Below are 20,103 nucleotides of genomic sequence, written 5' to 3'. Positions count from 1 at the left end.
TGCTCACCTCCAAGGAGCCACAGTTCCTTGGCCAGGGGTCCAGGGATTTGGGCCTCACCTGCTACTGTGGAGATGTTGGCCAACAGTTCACACTGAATCACGCCTACAGAGAAGGTCACCATCACAATGCCGCCATTCTTTTTCTGCAGAACCAGACACAACCCGTCAGAGCAGCCAGTGAGGTTGCCTTGGGGCGGGTCAAGATCCATTCATGCTTTCTCATTATTCTTGTACCCTGTCGTCCTACAAATCCTACACCCCACCCATCTTCTGTCACCCTTCTCTCTCCAAGGGATGGGAACTGAACTCTTCAAGCAGACTAGAGACTGGAGGAGGGGAAAAGTCTGCAGGCAGCAGGGTGGGATGCTCTGTGGCACCCTCAATCCAGATTGCTCCCTTCATTTAACCCTCTGTGCCTCAGTTTCCTCATCTATAAAGTGAAGGTTTGGATTCCTGATGGTCTCCAAGAAGCCTCTTAACTCTGTGCTGCCCTCTGCTCACCCTGGGGTCCCTGGCTTCTGTGATGGATTGTGATGAGGGGCGAGAACCTATAGATTCATGCAGGAGTGTCTGTCACACTGTTCCCTCCTCTCCTGTTGCTCAAGGAGAGCCAAAAGCTGGCTTGCCTGCTTGGAGTGGAAGGGGGCCACTCCATGGGTGGAAGCCCCGCCATCTTCTGAGTGCACTATTCATAACCCTAACACACCTCTGTAACACATTCTAGTAAGGATAACAAGGTTTTGGGGGCTTGAGGGAGCTGAAGGGTTGAGGAGCTCTGGGGATGGGAGGAGAGGGTCTGAAGCGTCTCGAGCCTGGCATCTGGCAGGGTCATGATGGCTCACCAACTGCTTCAGGAGGGTGTCTGGCACATTCCTAGTGTAGTTGCACACTGAGAAGGCAGATGAGTGCGAGAAGATCACCGGAGCCTGAGACACAATCATCGCCCTTTTGGCCGTGGCATCTGATGTATGGGACAGGTCCACCATCATGCCCAGACGGTTCATTTCCAGTATCACTTGCTGGGGCATCAGGGTCAAGGAAGGAAGGAAGAGAGCGAGATGGAGTTAATTTTAGGCCAACGAGCTAGGGAATGCCTTCAGGAATGGATCACGGAGCCTACCAGGAGACGACAACCAGGGTGGTGAGGGGACCTGCAGACCAGGTCATGCAAAGGTCAGGTAAAGGAACTGGGGGCATTGAGCATGAAGAAAAAACTTGGGGGGGAGAGGAGGGGACATGGTAGCTGTCTTCAAGGACTGTCCAGGGCAAGAGGAGCTAGCTTTATTCTGCTTGGCACTAGAGGGCGGAGCTGAAAGGTATGGGTAGAAAGGACAGAAAGGAAGATTTCAGCTCAGTAAAAGAGAAAACCTCCCAACAACCTTGTCTGCCTAAAAGTTGACTGAGATGCCTCTGGAAGGCATGAGTTTCCCACTCTTGGAGGTCTTCAGGAAGAATCTACACAACCCCTGGCAGCTGGGTTCTGGTACCAGTTGTACTAGGTGACCTCTCAGGGCCCTAGGACAGAGGGCCCAGCTTCCCACTCCACTCCTGAGACCTCTTACCTCACCAAAAGTATTGAGTCCCCTAATATATGGGTAAGAGTGATGCAGACCCTTGGTGGAGCTCTCCGCCCTATAGGATACAGCAGAAAAACAAAGTAAATTAGCTATAATAGACACGAAGCTAGCGTCTCCCAGCTTTGAACATCCACCCAATTCAGCCACATGATACCTTACTCCCTCTGAAAGAGGAAAGATGTATACTAAGACTCTGAAAATCTTCCTAGAACCCAGGGTCCAGGGAAGCATTGAGCTCCAGAACTCTCTGCTTACCCTGGTCTTCCCACCCACCCCAGGGTTGGACTGGACCCAGCACAACCTCCATCTTAGAAGCCCCAAGCCCTGGAAGGATGGCCTTTTTGTGCCCTCATGTTCTTCAGAATACCCAGGCTCTAGAACCAAGGGGAACAGTTTAGAGAATGAGAGCTGCATTGTGAAAACAGAAAATGGTGGAAGGACCAAGAACTGTGATTCTGGAGGACTAATGATGATCTGGGTTACCCGTCTCCCGATAGAGAGCGGATGGACTCAAAATACGGAACCAGACACATTTTTAGATATGGCTGATGTGGGAATTTGTTTTGCTTGATTACGTATGTTTGTTCCAGGGTTTTTGTTTTTTCTTTTAAATTGGAGATAGAGGGTGGGAAGGAGAGAAAATGAAAGTTTATTCATTGAAAAATGGAATTTAGAGGGCAGCTAGGTGGCACAGTGGATAGAGCACCAGCCCTGAAATCAGGAGGACCTGAGTTCAAATCTGGCCTCAGACACTTGATGCTTACTAGCTGTGTGACCCTGGGCAAGTCATTTAACCCCATTGCCTAGCCAAAAAAAAAAAGAAAAAGAAAAAGAAAAATGGAATTTAGTAGGAACCTCGCCCCAAACAAATCCTTATCCTTACCACGGTGTGTTACAGAAATGTGTCAAAGTCATATAGCGCACTCCGAGGTCATAGAATGCCCGCAAGACGGCCAGGCTTCCATCCATGGAGTGGCCCCCTTCCACCCCAATCAGGCAAGCCAGCTTCCGGCTCTCCTTAAGCTCTGGGGATAGGAGAAGAAGGAGCCAGGGTTCCCAAGGCAGGTTGTTGCTATCTTGGAGGGGAGGGGAGAGGAGGGAAGGGGATGAGAGGAGAGGGGAGGGAAGAGAAGAGGAAAGATTCCTATACCTTCACCCTCCTCCTCAGGATATTTCAGGATGCTACAGCCAGTGGCTTTGAGAAGCCCACCCTCTTCCCCCACTGACCCCAGGGGATCAGGGGCACTAGGGTTTGCCCGCGGATCCCGCAGAGAGATTATGCCCTTGTGAACTGATTCCACCATTATACTTCGACTCCAAGGTCCTCCTTAGACACTTTTGGGCCAATATGCATGTATCCTGGGGATCCCCCTGCCCACAGGGCTCTCGGTCAGGTCCTGGCTGGTGGCATTGCTCATTTAGGGTAAGAGGGAAAGGGGCTGATGAGCAGAGGCTGAGAAGGGCCTGTGCGACCTCGGGGCTCTCTGGGAGGGGTGGGTCTCCTTCCTTTTCCCCTGCCCCCCAAACCCCAAGAGGCATAACCTTGCGCCGAGCTCACAAACTCCAGCTCCTCATAAGCATTGCACATCCGTTTGATGATATCAATCTGCTCCAGGGTTAGGCGCAAAGCATCCTTGTCCTGAGTCTGGCAGGGGACATAGGCTGACCAGAACTAGAGGGGACACAAGACGTGACACCCAGGGCCTGGGATGAGACCTGGAGAACCCTCCTTTCTCCCATTAGATGCCTGGCCTTTAACCTAGAAACCAGGTCTGGGGGGAATGAGGGGTTACAGGAGGACGAATCAGGAATATAGGGCCGGGGGTTCAAACTCTCAGTGTTTGAGGACCCCTGGTTCCTTCCAGCTCCAAAATCTCATCCGTGATTCTCCTCTCTCTACAAGATAAGTACCCATTCCGTCCGTCACAACTCACACTGCCAGCACTTTGCTTCTAGTCCTGGCCTGTCACTATTGCAGCGGCCTTCCAACTGACCTCCCTGCCTCAAATCTCTACCTACTGCCATCCGTCCTCCACAAAGCTGGCAAAGCTCAGATCTGGCCATGTCAGCCCTCTAGTCAATAAAATCCAGGGACTCCCTATTGCTTCTAGGATAAAATATAAATCTGTCTGTTTGTTTTTCACAACCTCGCCCCAATTTTGGTTACATAAAATTTAAAAGTTTTGCTCAAGTAAAACTAATGCAGATAAAACTGAAAGAGAAGTGGGAAGTGGGGGTGGGGATCTTTTTAACAAGTTTCCCTGATAAAAATCTCATTTCTAAGATATGTAGGGAACTGAGTCAAATTTATAAGAAAAGGGGCCATTTTCCAATTGATAAGTTGTCAAAAGATATGAATAGGCAGTTTGCAGAGGAAGAAATCTAAGCTATTGATAGTCATGTGAAAAACTGCTCTAAATCACTAGTAATTAGAGAAATGCGAATTAAAATAACCCTGAGATGCCACCTCCCATCCATCAGTTTGGCTAAGATGACAGAAAAGGAAAATGATAAATGCTGCAGAAGCAGGAAAACACTGTTCACACAACAGCAACATTGTACGATGATTAAGTGTGGATGGCTTAGCTATTCTCAGCAATACAATGTAGGACTTATGATGGAAAATGCAATCTACCTCCATAGAAAGAACTCATGGAGTCTGAATGGGGATCAAAGCATACTTTTTGTTATTTTTGTTCCATCATTTTTCAGTCGTGTCTGACTCTCCATGACCCCATTAGGGTTTTCTTGGCAAAGATACTGGAGTGGTTTGCCATTTCCTCCTCCAGCTCATTTGACAGATGAGGAAGCTGAGGCAAACAGGGTAAAGTGACTTGCCCAGGGTCACAGAGCTAGGAAGTGTCTGAGGCTCAATTTGAACTCAAGTCTTCCTGTCTCCAGGCCCAGCACTCTATCCACTATGGTGCCACCTAACTGCCCACTTTTTAAGCTTCCTTTATTATTCTTTTTTTTTTAATCTGTTTTTTCTTTTGCAACACGGCTAACATGGAAATGCTTTGCATGACTGCACATGTATAATCTATATCAAATTACTTGCCCTCTCAAAGAGGGAAGAAGGGAGGGAAAGAGAGAATTTTGAACTCAAATTTTTAGAAACATGGTAAAAAAAATTTTTTACATGTAATTGAGAAAAAATAAAATAAAAATTAAATGTAAAAAAAAAAGAAATGATGGGGGCAGCTAAGTGGCGCAGTGGATAGAGCACTGGCCCTGGATTCAGGAGGACCTAAGTTCAAATCTGGCCTCAGACACTTAACACTTGCTAGCTGTGTGACCCTGGGCAAGTTACTTAACCCCATTGCCTAGCCAAAAAAAAAAAAAAGAAATGATGAAGGAGATAGTTTCAGAGAAATCTGGAAAAATGTATATGAAATGATGCAGAATGAAGTGAACAGAATAAGGAGAATAATTTAATAGTAACAACAATAAACAACTTGGAAAGATTTAGGAACTCTGATCAACCCAGTTCCTGCCTACCTCTGGATAGAGAGCTGATGGACTCAGAGTGCAGACTGAAACATATTTTTTTTTTTTATGGACATGGCTACTTTGGGAATTTGTTTTGCCTGACTGTACATATTTGTAAGGGGCAGCTAGGTGGCCCAGTGGATAGAGTGCTGGGCCTGGAGTCAGGAAGACCTGAGTTCAAATCCAACCTCAGACACTTAGTATCTGTGTGACCCTGGGCAAGTCACTTTACCTTGTTTGCCTCAGTTTCCTCATCTATAAAATGACCTGGAGAAGGAAATGGCAAACCACTACAATATCTTTGCCAAGAAAACCCCAAAAGGGGTGATAAAGAGTCAGACACGACTGAAATGACTGGACAACAATAAAAAAAGTTTGTAACATTTTTTTTTCTTGCTTTTTCACTGAGTGAGGAAGAGGCAGGAGGAAGAGGATACAGAAATGAAAATAATATAAAAATGAATTTTTAAAATAAAGTAAATTATGCTAACAATAACAACAACCCACAGATACTCATTTAATTCCTGGGGATAAGAATGAGGTCTACAAACTTTGGACCTGATTTCTTTTCAAATGTCTTATCTGTTCTAGCAGGACCCAGAACATTAGACTTTGAGCCAGGAGACCGGGGTTTGAAATCCTGTCTCAGACATTTACTAGCTATTTCACCCTGGGCCAGTCACTAACCTCTGCTTGCCTCAGTTTCCTTATCTGTAAAATGAGGGGGCTGAACAAGATGGGAGGTTGGATTAGATGGGCTACAGGTTCCTTACAGGTCTAAGTCTGTGAATCCTATGAATAGGCATTTATTAAGCACCTACTGTATGCTGGGCAGGGGGCAAAGGTAGTGAGGGAGGAGGGGTAGGGGGCTGGTCAATGGCGACTATATTTGGACGTTATACCTGGGCTCCCACCATCCCTGCTTGAAGCTTCTGAATGCTGGTCTGACTTTTGTTGAAGGTTCTCAAGTTGAGGCCTTGGAGTCTATTCTGATGAAACCATCTCAGGATTCCTGGTAAGTCATTATGGCTGTGGGAGAGAAAGCCCGGGTCAGGGGGCAGTGAGTGGAGGGCAAGAGCCAAAGGCGGAGGGAAGCAGGAGTCAGGGGCCAAGGTCAGGGAATGGGGAAGGGGGCAGAGATGGGGAGAGGGAGGGGTCAAGGGTCAAGGTCAGGGAGGACTGAGGATGGAGATTAAGCATTCTCTGGCAGGAAGGCCGCAAGTTGTTTGAATGCAGTGACTGATAAGGTGCCCTAGAGAAGCAGTGTGAGTTATTAGAAAAAAGTGTTCAGGGGCAGCTAGGTGGTGCAGTGTATAGAGCACTGGCCCTGAAGTCAAGAAGACCTGTGTTCAAACATGGCCTCAGACCAAACACTTGACACTTACTAGGTGTGTGACCCTGGGCAAGTCACTTAACCCCAATTGCCTAAAAAAAAAAAAGAAAAGAAATGAAAAAGGGGTTCAGGGGCAACTAGATGGCACAGTGGATAGAGCACTGGCCCTGGAGTCAGGAGAACCTCTGATCTCAGACACATAACATTCACTAGCTATGTGACCCTGGGCAAGTCACTTAATCCCATTGCCTAGCAAAAAAAAAAAAGAAAGAGAAAGGGGTTCAAATCCCAGCACTGACATTTCCAAGATGGAAGAAGTCACTTTATGTCTCAATCTTTGGTTTTCTCATCCATAAAATGGGGATAATGATAGTAATAACAGCTAACATTTATTTATTGCTGAGAGTTTTGCAAAGTGCTCAACATATGTTATCTCATGTGACCCTTACAACCACCATGTGGGGTAGCTGTATTATCCCCCTTTTACAGATGAGGAAACTGAAGCAGGCAGAGGTTCAGTGACTTGGCCAGGGTCACACAGCTAATAAATGTCTGAGGCCAGATTTGAACTCAGGTCTTCTTGACCCCCAAGTCCAATGCTATGGTGCATCTACCTACCTCAGAAATGAGGCCAGGCCTCCCCAGCTCACTTCAAATTGCTACAAAAATGTGAGTTCTTGTTGGAGATGAAACAATGCTCTGACCGTGGGTCACTCTAAGGTCAGTCTCAGTCCAGCACGGCCCTTGGTGGGGCAGGGGAAAGGCAGGACCAGATCTTAGGGCAGATGAACTGGATTTGGCAGAATAAGGACAAGCCCACTGTCATGGAGACCAAATCTCGGCATCAGTTTACCCCTGGTGCCTGGGAGGGTTGGGGTGGGGAGGAGGCAGGTACATACCCATCGATAAGTGGGTAGGCTTTCATGAGAGCATGGGTTCTGTCTCTTAGCTCAGAGCCACTGCTGGGGGTTATGCCCACCCCGAGCAGCAGCAGCAGCAGCCTCTGTGCCTTCTCCATGTCCAGAAAGGTACCCAGGGGAGGCCTCTGCCGCAGGCTGTCTAGAGGGAGGGATGCAGGGGTCCTACTGCCAGGGTGGGAGGTGCAGGAGGTGCTGGAAACAAAACAGAACAAAAAGGCAGTGATTTCCCATCAGGCCCTGGGGAAGAGCCACATGGGACCCTGGAGACTTCCTGGAGACTGGGGGCTGTGGGTGGAGCAGTCAGGGGTCCTGCCCGCCTCCCCACGGTGGAGCCTTGTCTCACTCTGGGTCTCACTGTATCTCTTAGTGTGAAACTTGCCAGAGGTAGAAGGAGAGACCGGGCTCAGCTTCCAGCCTCAAAGCTTTCTTAGCTGTGTCTGTCCTCTGGGCCTCAGTTTCCTCACCTGAAAAAACAAGGGGATCAGATTAGATTAGATGATCCCACCCAGTTCTGCGATTCTAATGGAAGGAGCATCCTTCAGCTCTACTTAGAGAAAAAAGGAAATTTTTGTCACACATACTTTTCTGATATTCTCCTTAGTGGAGGCTTAATTTAATGAAAGGGTTGATTCAAAGACTTAACCCTTTTTGTGTCTCAATGTCCTTATCTGTAACACGTGCCTGGCACAGAGTATGAACTGTTATGGAGTGCTTTTTCATTATTTATTCATTCATTTACTCAGTCATTCAAGGATACTGTGATAACAAGGGTAAGTCATCCCCGGAGACTGGCAGAACACGGAGCTAGAAAAGGCTGTAGAGATCATCTGGTCCAACCTCCCCCATTTTACGGATGAGGAAACTGAAGCCTCCAGAAGGAAAGTGACTTACCCAAAGTCAACAGTAAGTTAATGGCAGAGCTGAGAATCAAATACAGAGTGATGAGGAAAGGGAAGGGTATGTGTTCCCAAAATTTCCTCTTTATCTACGCAGAGTTGAAGGATGCTCCTTCCATTAGTTTCAATGTGATGTAAGTGACCAGGGAAGTCAAAAGGGAACCCCAACTCAAGGCCTCAAAATCCCATCTTTCACACCTGCTAGTTGTGTGACCTTGAATAAGTCATTTTACTTTTCTTAGTTTAAGTTTCTCCATCTGTAACATTTTGAAGTATAAAAGGGAATATGCATTAGGAATTCAGAGAAGCAGAGGAATGAATATATATATATATATGTGTGTGTGTGTGTGTGTGTGTATAGAATATATATAGAATGAACCATACATACAAACATACACACATACACACACACATACACACACACACACACACACACACACACACACAGAAGAGAGAATGAACTAAGCAGAATCAAAGTTAAAATAATGCTAAAAGGTGGCCAAAATCAGACTATTTATACAACACCGGTCTTGATCCCAGAGAACAGAGAATGGGGCACGATTTCCCTTCACTTAGTACAGAAGAGGGGGACTTGGGGGGACATGCTTAGTAAGCTGTCAGGCACAGTTAATTTGACCACCAATTTTGTTTAGGAAAAGAAAGGGAGGCAGGAGACAGTGAGCAAGCATCTGGTGGAATACTTAGGGCAAGGCACCTGCCAGAAACCTAACAATGCTACAGAGACTCAGGAAAAGATAATGGGAGAGAATTATTTGCAAATATTCACATGCGGGGAAGTCACCTTGCCGAGAGAGAGGTTTCTCATAAAATAATTGTTCCCAGAAACGTGATGGGGATGATGAGGCGGGGCAGGGGAGGGGGACAAACAGTATGTCCTTCCAACTCTCAGTTACTCACTAGGGAACTGAGAGTAGGGGAGGGTGGAGGAGAGAACCAGTAGGAAACAGAAGGAAATAAATGTTAAAAAAAAAAAAAACCTAAAGCTATGACTATTAACTTTTGTTGTTTGTTTTTGAGTCATTTTTCAGTCACGTCCCACTCTTCGTGCCCCTATTTGGGGTTTTCTTGGAAGAGATACTGGTTTGCTGTTTCCTTCTCCAGCTCATTGTACGGATGAGGAAACTGAGGCAAATGGAGTGAAGTGACTTGCCCAGGGTCAGACAGCTAGTAGGTGTCAGAGGCCAGATTTTAAATCAGGAAGATAAGTTTTCCTGACTTCAGTCCTGGCGCTCTATCCACCATGCCACCTAGCTGCCCAGCTATTCACTAGGTGAATATATTTGGGACCAAGAAGTATCCAAAGCATACCAGGCCTCCCATTGTTATTGGAACTGTGGAGAAAGGCTCTGACTCAGAGACGGGACCAGGATCTGAAGTCAGGAGACATAGGGACATATCCTGGCTCTGACATTTACTAGCCGTGTACTCTGGACAGTTCTCTGCCTCAGTTTTCACACCTGTAAAATGGGAATAGTAATGCTTTCATTGCCTGCCTCTCAGGGTTGCTGTATACCTGGCCACCGCTTAACTGGGATTATTTCTCTGCTATTTCTAGGCTCTAGAGGAAAAAGCAGGAAATCCAGAGGTGAATTGACATTGCAAAGGCGGCTGCTTGACTAAATGATATTATCCTAAAGAAGTTACGGAGCGAACAACAAATCATAGGAAGAATTGGTAATTTCATAAAAGAAGCCAACAGTGAGTTAAAGTAACAAAACTTTGGGGATGCAACCAAACAGGCTTTCAGGGGAAATCTCACATCTCTAAGCACTTAAGTCAACAAAAGAGAGAAAGAACAGATGGATGAATCTGGCACCAAAAAACCCAGCTATGAGGATTGACCTGTGGTCTATTAGAGGCCGCTAGGTGGCGCAGTGGATAGAGCGCTGGGCCTGGAGTCAGGAACACCTGAGTTCAAATACAGCCTCAGACACTTACTAGCTGTGTGACCCTGGGCAAGTCACTTAACCATGTTTGCCTCAGTTTCCTCAACTGCAAAATGAGGATAATAATAGTACCTACCTCGCAAATAGTAGGTGCTATGTGAATACTTATTCCTTCCCCCCCCCCGCCCCATTGCTAGGCCCTAACACACTCCATGTTTGGCAAGTGATTAACCCACCTACTTAGCTTAAAAGTTCCCAAGTACCCAACACTGGTTGGGTCAGCTACATTTAGGCAAGGAAAGCAAGACTCTACTAATCATAATCATTTTAGTCTGGAGTCAGGAAGACCTGAGTTCAAATGTGGCCTCAGACATTCACTAGCTGTGTGACCCTGAGCAAGTCACTTTGCCCTGTTTGCCTCAGTTTCCTCATCTGTCAAATGAGTTGGAGAAGGAAATGGCAAACCATTCCAGTATCTTTGCCAAGAAAACCCCAAATGGGGGTCATGAAGAGTCAGAAACGACTGAGCAAAAACAACAAAAATGAACTTAACTTTTAGGGTCTGTTTTGAAGGCTGAAAATATTCAAAAGAGGTTGACTGAATCCATCTGCCCATCCAAAGAGACCAGTTTATGTGACACTGCCCTCCCCTGGTTCTCCTCGTGCTTACTGGACAGCTCCTTCTGTCTGCTTTGGGGCATTACTGTCCACTTCCCTTCCTTAGCTTGGGCAGCTATTTCCCTGGGTTCTCTCTTGGACCCTCTTCTCTCCTCCCTTGACTAAGGATTCTTAATCTGGAGTCTGTGAAATTAAAAAAAAATTTTTTTGATTACTATTTTTTAGCATAATTGTTTCTTTTATATTCCTATGTATTTTATTTTGTGCATTTTAAAATATGCTGAGAAGGGGTCTATAGGTTTCAACAGACTGCCAGAGGGGTCTGTAATCCAAAAATGTTAAGAACTTCTGACATTAAAAAAAATAACAGGGGCAGCCAGGTGGTGCAGGGGATAGAGCATCGGCCCTGGAATCAAGAGGACTTGAGTTCAAATCCGACCTCAGATGCTTGACACTTACTAGCTGTGTGACCCTGGACAAGTCATTTAACCCCATTGCCTAACCAAAAAAAAAATTTTTTTTTTAAAAATAACCACAACAACAAAATATTCTGGTCTCACCTCAGTGATCTTATCTATTTCCATAGGGTTCAAATGTCATCTGCATATAGGTGGTTCCCAAAACCACATGCAGTGATCCCTTCCACATCACAGGGGTTAGGGATTAGGGGCGCAGTGCCCCTACAATCTGGAACATCTCTATAAAATATTTTGGCCCTCCCTTCATACCAGAGAAGAAGTCTGAATTTTTTCTTTTTCTTTTATGGGTGTTCATAGTAAAATTGTAAAATTTATTGTAAAAATTGTGTTAACTTATTGTAAAATTTGTGTTAACTATTTTTCTGCGTCATCTCCTGGCCTTTGCATGTCATCTGCGGCTTCCGCAAAACTCCCCAAAAATTTTCATTTAATTTCTTAGGCTGACCCATGATATAGTGAAATCTCGATGGGAAAAGTCTCGATGTATAGATAACCTGTATATCTGGATCCAATATTTCTTCAGAACTCTAACCCACCATCATCAACACTTTTTCTGCTGGTTTTAATTAACTTTTTTTCCTTTGTTACGAGGAGAAGATTTACTAGGAAGGAATATTGGAAAATAACTGCAATGTTAAAAAACAAAAGGCATTAATTAAATTAAAAAAAAAACAAACATCCGTTAGCTAGCCCAGGACCTTGAACCCAACAGCCTTGGGAATGACAGTACCTCTCAGATCACTGTCCCACTTCTAGGCTAGCCTCTACCACCATCATCAAAGTGAGAAATTGCTGAGGGGAAGGGCCTTTCTCACTTCCACCACTGCCAACCAACTGCTCCTTAATGGGCAGGTAAGCCCTAAGAGCCCTGGACCACAAGTCCTGCTTCCAGCCCAAGCCTCAAAGCCATTATCCTTGGAAGCATCCCTGTGGAGACGCAGCCGGCAACTGCTTCAGCAGGTGCTACAGCCACAGCTGCTGAAGACCCATAAAAGATGTTTTGGCCACCCAAGTCCTTGGCACTGTCAAGTGGTTCAACCTCAGAAATCAGTAAGATTTTATTAGTGGAAATAACATTAAAAACAGTGCATTGCCGTCTGCTTTCCTGCTTACCCTAAGGACTGTGAGGCTGCCCCCGCTGAAATACAACTGAAACTACAGGTGCTGTTTCCTCCATTAGAATGTGAATACCTGGGGAGAAGGCACTGCCTTAATTTTTTGTTTCTATGCCCAGTGCTTTGCACATAGTAGGCACTTTTTCTTCCTTCCCTCCCTCCCTCCCTCCTTCCTTCCTTCCTTTCTTCCCTTCCTCTTTCCTTCTGTAAAATTGAAAATTGAGTTTAATTCTATTTTGCTAAGACTTAATCAAGCTAGATTTATGACTCCCTTTTGAGATTCCTTCCCCTTGTAAACTTCACTCACCACCTGTATTCTGGAGACACTTGCCTAAAGGGCAAGCTTTTGTCTTATAATTACCTCTGCCTTTGTAACCTCACCAATCACCCACTTTCCAGAAAACTTAGTAAAAATCTCATCAGCAGCTAGGTGTCTCAGTGGATAAGAGTGCAGGCCCTAGAGTCAGGAAGGCCTGAGTTCAAATATGTTCTTAGACACTTAGCGAGCTGTGTGGCCTTGGGTAAGTCACTTCACCCTGTTTGCCTCAGTTTCCTCATCTGTAAAATGAGCTGGAGAAGGAAATGGCAAACCACTCCGGTATCTCTGCCAAGAAAACCCCAAATGGGGCCACCAAGAGTTGAATATAACTGAACAACAACAACAAAAAACCTCATCCATTTCAACTATTGTAGCAACTCCCATTACCTGAGAACCTTTGTCTTGGGACTCAGGATCATATGTCTTGGCTGTGCTTCATAAGGGAAATTCCAAATGCTGTAATCTCAATTCTGGCTATGTCATTGGTAGACCATCAGAAGAAGACACACCTATGTTGCTCTAGATTTTACTCTGTCATCTTGCTAATTGTTATAAAAGACCCTTACTTGAGGTCTTTGGTCATCAAGAGAGGCCATTGACCCAATTTATTGATTACTGCTAGCCTAACTAATAAATTGATCATGCTTGAAACTTTGTTTCTCAGTTTACCTTAATTTCTACCATAACAGCTTGGCAACCACAAAAGGATTGGGGGTGGTAGGCTGGTCCCCAGAGTAACCTCTTGGGGATGGAGATGGGGGGATTCCCCATAGCACTCAGACGGCATTTTCCACAGGGGGCTTTCTCCACAGAGGATTGCACTGGAGATCTATCCCCACCCTTGGCCCCCCCAGTCACAGCCCTCCCAAGCCAAGGAAAGCTTCCCCACATTGTTGGAGAAACTGCAGCTGTGCTTTTGTTTTGTGTTCTGTGTTTTAGTGTGACTGATTGGCGAAATTGGTAATAGAAAGCTCAGAAAATTCCCCTGAGAAGCTTAAACCCTTGAGAAATCTTTTCCTCCTTCAAGGGGGGCTCTCAGATTATGACAAGAGGGATAATATCCTTTCAGGGAAGTCTTAAACCTTAAAAAAAAGTTATTTTGTCTTACAGGGCTCCTGACTCAGGCTAAGGGGGGGGTGGTTCTTAAACTTTGAAGAATTCTTCTTTTTCTAAGGGGGCAATATCTGTTTTAAAGCCAGGAGGGATGCATACTTCCCATTTAAGAAAAGGGTAAGAAAGAGGGGATAACCAAAATATGTAGACCAAAATTAGCCTAAAATATATAAGTTCCAAAATTGGCCTGAAAAGGGATTTTGTGCATGTGTGTGTGTGTGTGTGTGTGTATGTGTGTGTATGTGTGTGTATGTGTGCGCACACGCATGCGTGCTAATTTCTTTTTGAAGCTTCATCACTGGTGTTTAATGTCTGGGTATTTATGTTGTTATTCTCACTTTGTTATATTTAAATTACTAATAAAAGAGGGATGGTCTCCAGGTTTTGCCCTAAATATTGTCCTTCTACCTACGACAGGGGAGTACGGTACTGTGAACCCAGCTGTAGAAAGCAAGGATGCGTAGGGGAACCCTGTATCCCCCTAGGAGGAATTCACTTGTACCAAAAGCACCAACATCTCTGGGCAACTCACAAATTTTTCCTTAGCCATTGACTGACTATACATTCTGGTGCTAAAACTGGCCACCAGTTTGAATGCTGTGAACTGTCAGAGGAATTCCTGTTAGGGATTCCTGAACCTTTATTAGACCCATGAACTGAGGACCAGGTTCATATTCAACTGAATTGAGTGGCCTCTCGGGGAAGGAATACAGAAAACTATTAAAACATTAGGAAGGCATCCTCAGAGGCTGTATTTCTATTAGCCACCCAAATATCTTAATTGGAAATTGGATGGATAAAAGATTCTTTTAACTTCTCCAAACTGAAAAGGTACCTTACCTGACAAGGCAAGGTAAAATTCATAAGGGAGAAATCAAAGACTTCTATTAAATTGAGGAACCCTCATATTCATCGCTTTAGCAGGGATTCAGAGGGCATGTCCTACAAATGTCTATCAGTTTCATGCCTAATTATTTGTGCTTTGGTTTCTCTGTGTCTGTATTTTTTTGTGTTTCTGTGTTGGGATAGAGTAAACTAACTTTTCTTGTGTCTGTGAAAAGTAAGTGTAGGCATAAGCATAGAACATAATCAGCCTTACACATAAACTGGTCACGAATTGATTGTGGATGTTATGCCTCTGTGGGTGCCTCAAACTGTGGAGTTTGTTTTAGAAGAAGAAAAGCTTACATATAGATTATATTTCATACAGAAAAGCTTACATACATATTGTATTTATTGTTTTAGGGAGGGAGGTTTTTTTTTTACTCTAGTTTTAAAGTGTCAGACCACTGGAAGTCAACTTCAGTAAGGTTTCAAAGATAGTTTACAATGTGAACTTTCTTCTTGATCCCAAAGGACAGAAATTTATTTAAATCAAGGAGCCACTTGAGGGTAAGTGAAACTTAATCTTTCTGTTTAAGTAGCTTAAGTTAAATTGATTTTAAATAATAGAAATTAAAAATTCATATTTAATGGGTTGCCGAAACTAAATTTTGTAGATTATGGCCCCTTGTGCTGCCCATCCCAGAATTTGGAGTATTTTTCAATTTCCAGAAGAACTTCCTGACTTTTTTTAAAAAATAGATTGTGCAAAGATGCTAAGCAATAAACAGGTCTCAATTGTAGTGATCCATGAGGAGCTTGAATTATTTATTTAGCCTGTTCAACCAGTCTGAACCAGAAATTAGGAAGCACTTTTTTTTTTGCAGTTTTTTTTTTCTTTTTAGGCAATTGGGGTTAAGTGACTTGCCCAGGGTCACACAGCTAGTGTCAAGTGTTTGGTCTGAGGCTGTATTTGAACTCAGGTCCTCCTGACTTCAGGGCCAGTGCTCTATTCACTGTGCCACCAAGCTGCTCCTAGGAAGCACTTTTAAAAAATAATTGCTCAGGGTGGCATGAAAAAGGCAGTGAGTTAAAAGATATAGCCCAGCTTGTCTATGAAGGAAAAGATAAGGTAAAAGAAAAATCCAAGCCCAGTGCCCAGACTGGCTGTTTCTGCAATCTGAAAGAAGGCCATGTAGTTAAGAATTGTAAAAAGAAGAGGTGGGTATATTTGTGGAATAGGTATTGCAAAAAAGAGAAGAATTTGAGGAATAAAGATGACCCTTAAGATAAAACTAGCCCTGGGGAATATTAGATATAGAGTATTGCTATTGAGTTTAATTTTCATGTTGCCACCCAGTATTTAATATCAGGGCAATGTGTTAAAAAGAAAAAAAGCAAGTTTTTTTTTTCCTTTAAGTATATTTTGATCAAGATTTCTCTGTATTGGCCTTGAATGCAATCATTTTAGAATGTCAAAAATTGATATTTAAAAATGTATGCTACTATTGTAAAACCATAGTATAAGAAATGTTAAGAATTGAAAAATGGAACTCTTTTGATTTAGAAATTACAGAATATTATCTGAGTATTTTAAAGAAAGGAGTGGAATATTGAATCTATAGAGAAAAACTCTATCTAGATCCTAAAAAGTGAAAAGTTTATTGTTTTAAAGAGGGAAGAGCCAGTTTGTAAGCATCGGGGATTGAAACTACAAACAACTCCAGTATCAGTGAATTTTCAAGAACAGGTGGCCAATTAAATTTATCTGGCTCTTAAGAACTTTGGAGAAAGAGTTGGGACCGATTTGAAAGTAATGCAAGAATATTTTGTGAACTTAATTGTTTAAGTAAACCAGAGACAAAGAGCTAAAGATGTCAACATTTAAAATAGAAAGATGGCTTTTTTTACATATATGAAAGCAAAGTATTTTAAAATACGTTTTTTAAATGTAATGACAACCAAGGGGAATAACTTTTATTAGAGAGCTGTTACATCATGTGCTTTACTAAAGAAAATAATGTCTTTTTTGGTCATCAGTAAACTGGCCACTTAACATATTGTTGAAACCACAATAAATTTTTTTTTTTTTTTTTTTTTGCTTAGGCAGCTGGGGTTAAGTGACTTGCCCAGGGTCACACAGCTAGTAAGTGTCAAGTGCCTGGTCCGAGGCCGAATTTGAACTCAGGTCTTCCTGACTTCAGGGCCTGTGCTCTATCCACTGCGCACCTAGCTGCCCCCACAATAAATATTTTTAGAATTTATTTGAATAAAATATTTTACTTAAATTTGAGAGGTACTGAATATGTTAGACCAAAATGGAATTGGTCTGCTTTAAAAACTAGTATGCGGTGTTAGCCTCTCCAGCACTATTGGTTGTAATAGCACTTTGCACTATTGATCTAATTTTCCTACAAGCCATAAAGGCTTGAACCTTATACCAGAATTTTATTGGACAACTAATTTAACTAGGACGAAATTGTATAACTCAGATCTGAAGCACAATACTGTTTTCTTGACTATATGAGCCAGTTGACACTGAATGTTATTGATCAAGAGGTTAATTTTAAAAATAATTATTTGAGAAGTTCTGCAAATGCAAAAGAAAAGTTCAGTAAAGTTAGTTCTATTGATAATCTAGGATATGATTGGGAAATCAGAAAAGACTTGAGAACTTTTCCTCTTAGCAATTTTAAATGGACCATGCTCTGTCCTTAAAAATCCCCTTCCCAAGGTTAATACTGCAGAAAATGGCAGATGTCTCTGGTTGACATAAAGCTACTCTCTTAAAGAATACGGTAAGGCTGCATTCAGAACACAAAGGAATAGATACAGCTCTTTGAGTGATTTAAATGAGAATAAAGAAAAGGTTTATAGGAATATGAAAAATGGCACCAGGAATCTTTGAAAATAAGTTAAATTGATAACAATAGGCTTTAGGTTTAAAAGTGCTGGTATCTAATAGCCCTGAGATTTTAAATAGTGTCATTGTGATTGTAAAACTAGAGGTGAACCTTGATTAAGATTTTTCTTGAATTATGGAGTCTGAATGCAGATCAAAGCATATTATTTGCTCTTTCCTTTTCTTTTTTTGTTTGTTTCTTCTTTCTTGTGGTTCCTCCCATTGGTTCTAATTCTTCTTTACAACATGACTAATTCGAAAATAGGTTCAGCATGAATTTATTTGTAGAGCCTATATCAAATTGCATGCTGTCTTTGGGTGGGGGAGGGGAGAGAGGGGAAGAAATTTCAAACTCAAAATCTTATGGAAGTGAATGTTGAAAACTAAAAATAAATTAATTTTTTAAAAAGATTTTTTTTTTGCTTTTTTTTGGTGAGGCAATCTGGGTTAAGTGAGTTGTCCAGGGTTACGCAGCTAGTAAGCGTCAAATGTCTGAGGTTGGATTTGAACTCAGATCCTCCTGACTCCAAGGCTGGAGCTATATACAAAAAAAAAAAAAAGATTTTTCTTAAAACCAGTTTAGGATGAGATGTGTTCCACTGTTAGGGTAATTGTGATACATTATAACCTAATACAAACTGCAATTGCTGTTTGGCATCAAGAAATTTTTTGATTGAGTAGCCTTTGGTACCTTATTTTGACTCTATCTCATCTGTAAAGTGGGTGGGAGGACCAAATAATATAACGATTGTGAAGTGCTTGGCACAATGCTTTGCCCATACCATGTATCAGGCACTATATAAATGTTGGCTATTGTGATTACTTCATTCTCTGTGCTCCATTTTAGATGACTGTATTTGTTGTTGTTCAGTCACGTCAGACTCTGTGACCCCTTTGGGGTGACCAAAAAGGAACACAAAATAGTAATTGTTATTGCTCAGTCATTTCAGTTGTGTCTAACTCTCCATGACCCCATTTGGGGTTTTCTTGGCAGAGATATTGGAGTGCTTTTCCATTTTCTTCTCCAGCTCATTTGACAGATGAGGTAACTGAGGTAAACAAGGTTACGTGACTTGCTTAAGGTCACACAGCTGGTAAGTGTCTGAGGCCAGATGTGAACTCAGGTTTTCCTAGCTCTAGGCCAGGCACTCTATTAACTGTGCCACCAGCTGCCCTACAATAGTAAGAGCTAGCATTTATATAGCTCCTTAGTATTTGCAGGGCACTGTGTTAAGTGATTTTCACAATTATTATCTCATTTTTATCCTCACAACAATCCTGGAAGGTAGACGCTGTTATTATCCCCATTTTACAGATGAGGAATCCAAGGCAGGCAGAGGTTAAGTGACTTGTTTGGGGTCACACAGCTATAAGTGTCTGAGGCCAGATGAGGTCTGATGAGGGCAGAATATAGTGTCCTCCTGGAGGCAATGCCTCTATCCATGCAGCCTAAGATCGTATGACTTTTTTTCACTGCTACCTCATATTCCTGACTCATTTCATCTTACAGTTCACTAAAATCCCCAAATCTTCTTCAAACAAGCTGCCATCTAAACATGACTACCTCACCTTGTACTTGGGAAATTAACTTTTTATACCCAAGCGTAAGACTTTACATTTATCCTTACTGAACCTCATCTTATTGGATTCAGCCCAGTGTTCTAGCCTGTTGAGATCCTTGGGGAGCCTTGTGTTCCACATAATCATCAGGGGTTCCAACCAGCTTTGAGTCATCCGCATATTGGATGAGCATGTCCTCTATGCCTTCATCTGGGTCATTGATGAAAATGCTGAACAGGTCAGGGCCAAGCACAGACCCCCTCGGAGACTCCATCAGAGTCCCCCTACCTAACAGATAATTTTGGGGGAAGCCAAAAGAGCTAACATAATTTCAGACTTCATCAAGAGAGGCACAGTTGCCAGGAAAGGGACAGCTAGGGGGTGTAGTGGATAGAATTCTGATGAGGCGTCAGGAAGATTCATCTTTCTGAGTTCAAATTTCTCAGACACTTACTAGTTGTGCGACCCTAGGCAAGTCATTTCACCCTGTTTGCCTCAGTTTCCTTATCTGTAAAATGACCTGGAGAAGGAAATGGCAAATCACTCCAGTATCTTTGCCAGGAAAACCCCAAATGGGATCACAGAGAGTTAGAAAAGACTGAAAGGAATTAATGACAACATGGCTACCAGGAATAGGGAAGTGATGATCCCATTGTACCCCGCCCACTGATACTGACCCTTTCATGACTCTTTGCTCAGTACAGTCATCCAACTAGCTCTGAATCTATCAAACTACAGATTGTCTTCTAATCCTTCCTTCTCCAACTTCTCCACAAGAATAGTATAAGACTATTTTTATTATTTTTTATTTATTTGTATTATTTTTATCAAAAATTTTGGGTCCAGCCTGGCTCATGCCAGGGAAGTGGCCTGACAAAGGCAGAGCAGGGAGAAAAAGAGAGACGTGTGTATGGGTATGCATAAGAAAAGTTGAAAGAAGTAGGAGAGTGGCCTCTAAGAGTGAGCACTGGGAGTGTCCTGGGAGGGAGAGGAGTGAGGGCGTTGCATAGAATAGGCCATGGATATTTATTTGTCAGAGAGAGAAGGGGGGGG

At 43.1% G+C, this 20,103-nt stretch overlaps 1 protein-coding gene across 2 annotated transcripts in view; it reads right to left on the bottom strand.

The window, feature by feature from the left end:
* The window catches only part of LOC114031036 (dipeptidase 2-like), a 34,214-nt gene that overhangs the window by 8,291 nt on the left and 5,820 nt on the right, over positions 1-20,103 (bottom strand). The window contains exons 1-9 of one of the 2 annotated variants that reach the window (XM_027846042.1): positions 10,793-10,894; positions 7,699-7,783; positions 7,299-7,511; positions 5,969-6,095; positions 3,120-3,249; positions 2,461-2,602; positions 1,563-1,632; positions 843-1,019; positions 59-143 (exon numbers count right to left, since the gene is read on the bottom strand). In XM_027846042.1, the coding sequence (XP_027701843.1) occupies positions 59-143; positions 843-1,019; positions 1,563-1,632; positions 2,461-2,602; positions 3,120-3,249; positions 5,969-6,095; positions 7,299-7,511; positions 7,699-7,783; positions 10,793-10,823 (1,060 nt within the window). In that variant the 5' untranslated portion in view covers positions 10,824-10,894. Of the gene's footprint in view, positions 1-58; positions 144-842; positions 1,020-1,562; positions 1,633-2,460; positions 2,603-3,119; positions 3,250-5,968; positions 6,096-7,298; positions 7,512-7,698; positions 7,784-10,792; positions 10,895-20,103 lie in introns of those variants that run through there. The other variant, XM_027846045.1, reaches the window with a different exon arrangement.

Source organism: Vombatus ursinus, unplaced genomic scaffold (genome assembly GCF_900497805.2).
Source record: "Vombatus ursinus unplaced genomic scaffold, bare-nosed wombat genome assembly UNPS02005286.1, whole genome shotgun sequence".
NCBI classification, from domain to species: domain Eukaryota; kingdom Metazoa; phylum Chordata; class Mammalia; order Diprotodontia; family Vombatidae; genus Vombatus; species Vombatus ursinus.
This window is presented reverse-complemented; position numbering and strand designations above follow the sequence as displayed.